This window comes from Dipodomys ordii, unplaced genomic scaffold, assembly GCF_000151885.1.
Source record: "Dipodomys ordii isolate 6190 unplaced genomic scaffold, Dord_2.0 Scaffold9, whole genome shotgun sequence".
Lineage (NCBI taxonomy): Eukaryota > Metazoa > Chordata > Mammalia > Rodentia > Heteromyidae > Dipodomys > Dipodomys ordii.
In genome coordinates, this window is record NW_012267225.1 from 22,009,361 (window position 1) to 22,012,507 (window position 3,147).

The window sequence follows — 3,147 nt, forward strand, 5'->3', positions numbered from 1 at the left end:
ATGCCAAAACTCTGAAAACAGCATTTGCCTTTGCCATTCCTAAAAAAAAAAATCCTGTCCTATTGTATCATGAAGTAAAAATTATGAACTGTCTGACATTTTTTTCAAAATTTTCAAGTCCAGTGTAAGTTATCAAATGTTCCACCCATTAAACTTGGAATTTTCACTGAACAAAGGCCTACCTAATATATTTGTTACTAGTGTAAGATATTGAGTGGAAACATTTGTAACATCTTAGATTGAGTTCTAATGAGGAACTAAGGACTTTAAACAACATGCAAACCTAAGTATGCACACTCTACCAGGCTAGGATGTACATTCTTTGGTCAATTTTACCTTCACCTGGGAAAATAGAAAGCAAGCTGATTTCAATTTTGTTTGAGTGGGAAAAAAAAGCAAGCATGACAAATCAGTGTTATGGCCTATAAGGCATTGAAGATATATGAAATAACAGTTTCAATTGTTTTCATTAGTTTTCTAGGTATCATAGTGAGAGAAGCATACTTTCAAATAAAAGCAAGTTCAAAAAGCAAATCTTCCAGTGTTTTTGCTAACCAACAGGAAAACTGAATAGGAAATTAAAAAAAAATTAATTTCATTTTACTAATTTGAAGGGAATCTACAGAGTATCTCAAAAGTCACTACTGTGAGAGTTCGGTTAGGCTAGGTACATCTATTAGCAGTACTTATTTATAGTGAAAGCAACCATGGCCAAAGCATTCTTGACAACGGCAGACTGTCTATATAATCCTGGAAAAGTTTCTAAAATTTTATATTAAAATAAAGTTCCTGCAAATGAATGAAAACTATGTCAATTCATGTAATGTCAAGTGATTTTTCAGTTATAACAGAATTATTTACTTTCTTGCAATGCCTTATGGGGTTAATTTTTTTCCTAAATGTAGTGTTAAATCTGAAATCTAAAACTCAAGACTAAATGCTGGTCAGGAGGAATGGAAGCATGCATCTTCCACAGAGAAATGCAAATCTACAATACGATGACAGAAATGTTGAACCCATAGGTAGAACAATTTCCTTTATCAGAACAGAATACACACACACACACACACAAACACCCATACACACATCAATTATAATGCAAGCCATCATGTGTATATTTTCTACTGGCTGGTGAACCTGTTAAAACTTCAGAGAAAAAAAATGTGGACTTTTCTATTTTAATCCATAGAAACAGTAGATGAATAGAGCACATGTTGCATATTAATGAATGTGAAGCTTCTTGTGCTTTCCATCAGAAGTAAAAATCCTCAGTTACTTTATTTTCAAGTTACATCAAACATCTACACAAAATCAATCCTTCCTTCAACCCAATTTGTATATGAAAATATTAACAAATAATGAAGATTCATGATGTGTGAAAATGGTGGCTCATAATGTAGACTCAGCTATAGATTTTAATTCACAAATATATATGCGCCTTGTGTATGACAACTGTACGAAAATAGTCTCAAAAATAAAGACAATACTTGAGACACGAAGCAACCCACTTTCCCTGACTTTGTATCCTATTATAGGGAAAATAAGTCTCTGATGCTTCATAAATACTTAAAAAAGTTCAGGATGGCCTTTAACCATGCATAGTCTCTACCAACCCTCTGACACTTTGAGCAGTTCAGGCTGACCATTTCAGCTCTGGGGATACTGCCCCCCTGTAGTTAGTTATACTTATTTATGTCCTGTCTTTTCTAGATCTGGGAGTTTTCGGACCAGAGCCTGATGGTTCATTCTGATGCTAGCGAGGAGGCCCCCTTCGATGCCGTCAGAGCCTATGTAACTGATTTCTTCACCATTCAATGTAGTCATATGCCCCCCAAGGGCTTTTAAGATGGCATTGCCAGCACATATATCCCACTTTTTGATGTATGTCACATGGATATATAGGTCAGCTTTTTCTTGACTTTTATCAGGCACATCCAAGAGTGCTAAAACTTTATAACCTAAAAAGATAGAACAGAATTTAAGTGGTTACTCAAAAGATACAAAGGAAGGAGCACATATTTTTCATTTAGTACACTATTGAAAAGGACAGGAAATGTAGAGTCTAAAATTATGTCTAAATAAAAATATTTTTACATGTTAAGAGAACAGAAATAAACTCAATGGAGCAAGCTCATTAAACTAGTCTGCAGTGTAACTAAATATCTATGGTTTCTAAATTTTAAACCTTTGTGGTTCTTTATGGAAGGACAAATATCATACGTGCTATTTTCTCTGAAATGACATATTACATTAAAGGTAAACACCTATTACTTAAAACACCTGAGTAGACCTGACAAAAAAGAGACCAAGAACTGACATTACCACTTTTAAGTCCTTTCTATAATAAGGGAGTACTTAGGTAATGAAAGTTCAGATGAAACTGGGTCTAAAATCTAGTTTATTTTATTCTTACTGGGTATTCTGGATGCAGATAATGAAAAGTTAGTAAGCATCACTTCTTCTTGATTATTGTGCTATAAAGATATTCCAACACAATGTTTTCTGACCAATAATGTGTTATTTACCTGTATTAATTAAGCTAACAGTTAACTTCACCACATAAAGAGCAGTCATGATCAAAGCCATCAAATTGCCCCTCGAGCCAAATCTACATTATGGTCTGTTTTTGTACATATCTCACTATGTATTTTTTTAATATTTTGATAAGGTTTAATATTTTGAAAAGGCTTCAAAAAATCAATTAAAAATACCCAAGAGACTATATATGGCAGAGGCTGACCTCTGATCTATCATCAAGAAATACAAGAATATTGTAGACTGAGTGAACTGCCAAATACTTGACTCTTTCTCATCCTACAGGTTCAAAGACTGAAGACATTAGGGCTCTCAGAAGTGAGTCAGAGCCGGGCGCCAGTGGCTCACGCCTGTAATCTTAGCTACTCAGGAGTCTGAGATCTGAGGATCGCGGTTCAAGTCAGCTCAGGCAGGAAAGTCCATGAGATGCTTATTTCCCATGAACCACTAGAAAACCAGAAGTGGCGCTGTGGCTCAAGCGGTAAAGCGCTCGCCTTGAGATGAAGAGCACAGGGACAGTGCCCAAGCCCAGAGTTCAAGCCCCACAACCTACAAAAAAAAAGAAAAAAAAAAGAAGCAGGCTGGGAAGGTGGCTCAGTGGTAGAGCACTTG

The 3,147-nt window shown here is 35.4% G+C and overlaps 1 protein-coding gene across 1 annotated transcript in view; it reads right to left on the minus strand.

The window, feature by feature from the left end:
- Positions 1-1,259: 1,259 nt before the first annotated feature.
- Impad1 (inositol monophosphatase domain containing 1) overlaps positions 1,260-3,147 on the minus strand; it is a 27,230-nt gene continuing 25,342 nt past the window's right edge. The window contains exon 5 of the mRNA XM_013009416.1: positions 1,260-1,958. Within this exon, the coding sequence (XP_012864870.1) occupies positions 1,687-1,958 (272 nt within the window). The 3' untranslated portion in view covers positions 1,260-1,686. The remainder of the gene's footprint in view (positions 1,959-3,147) is intronic.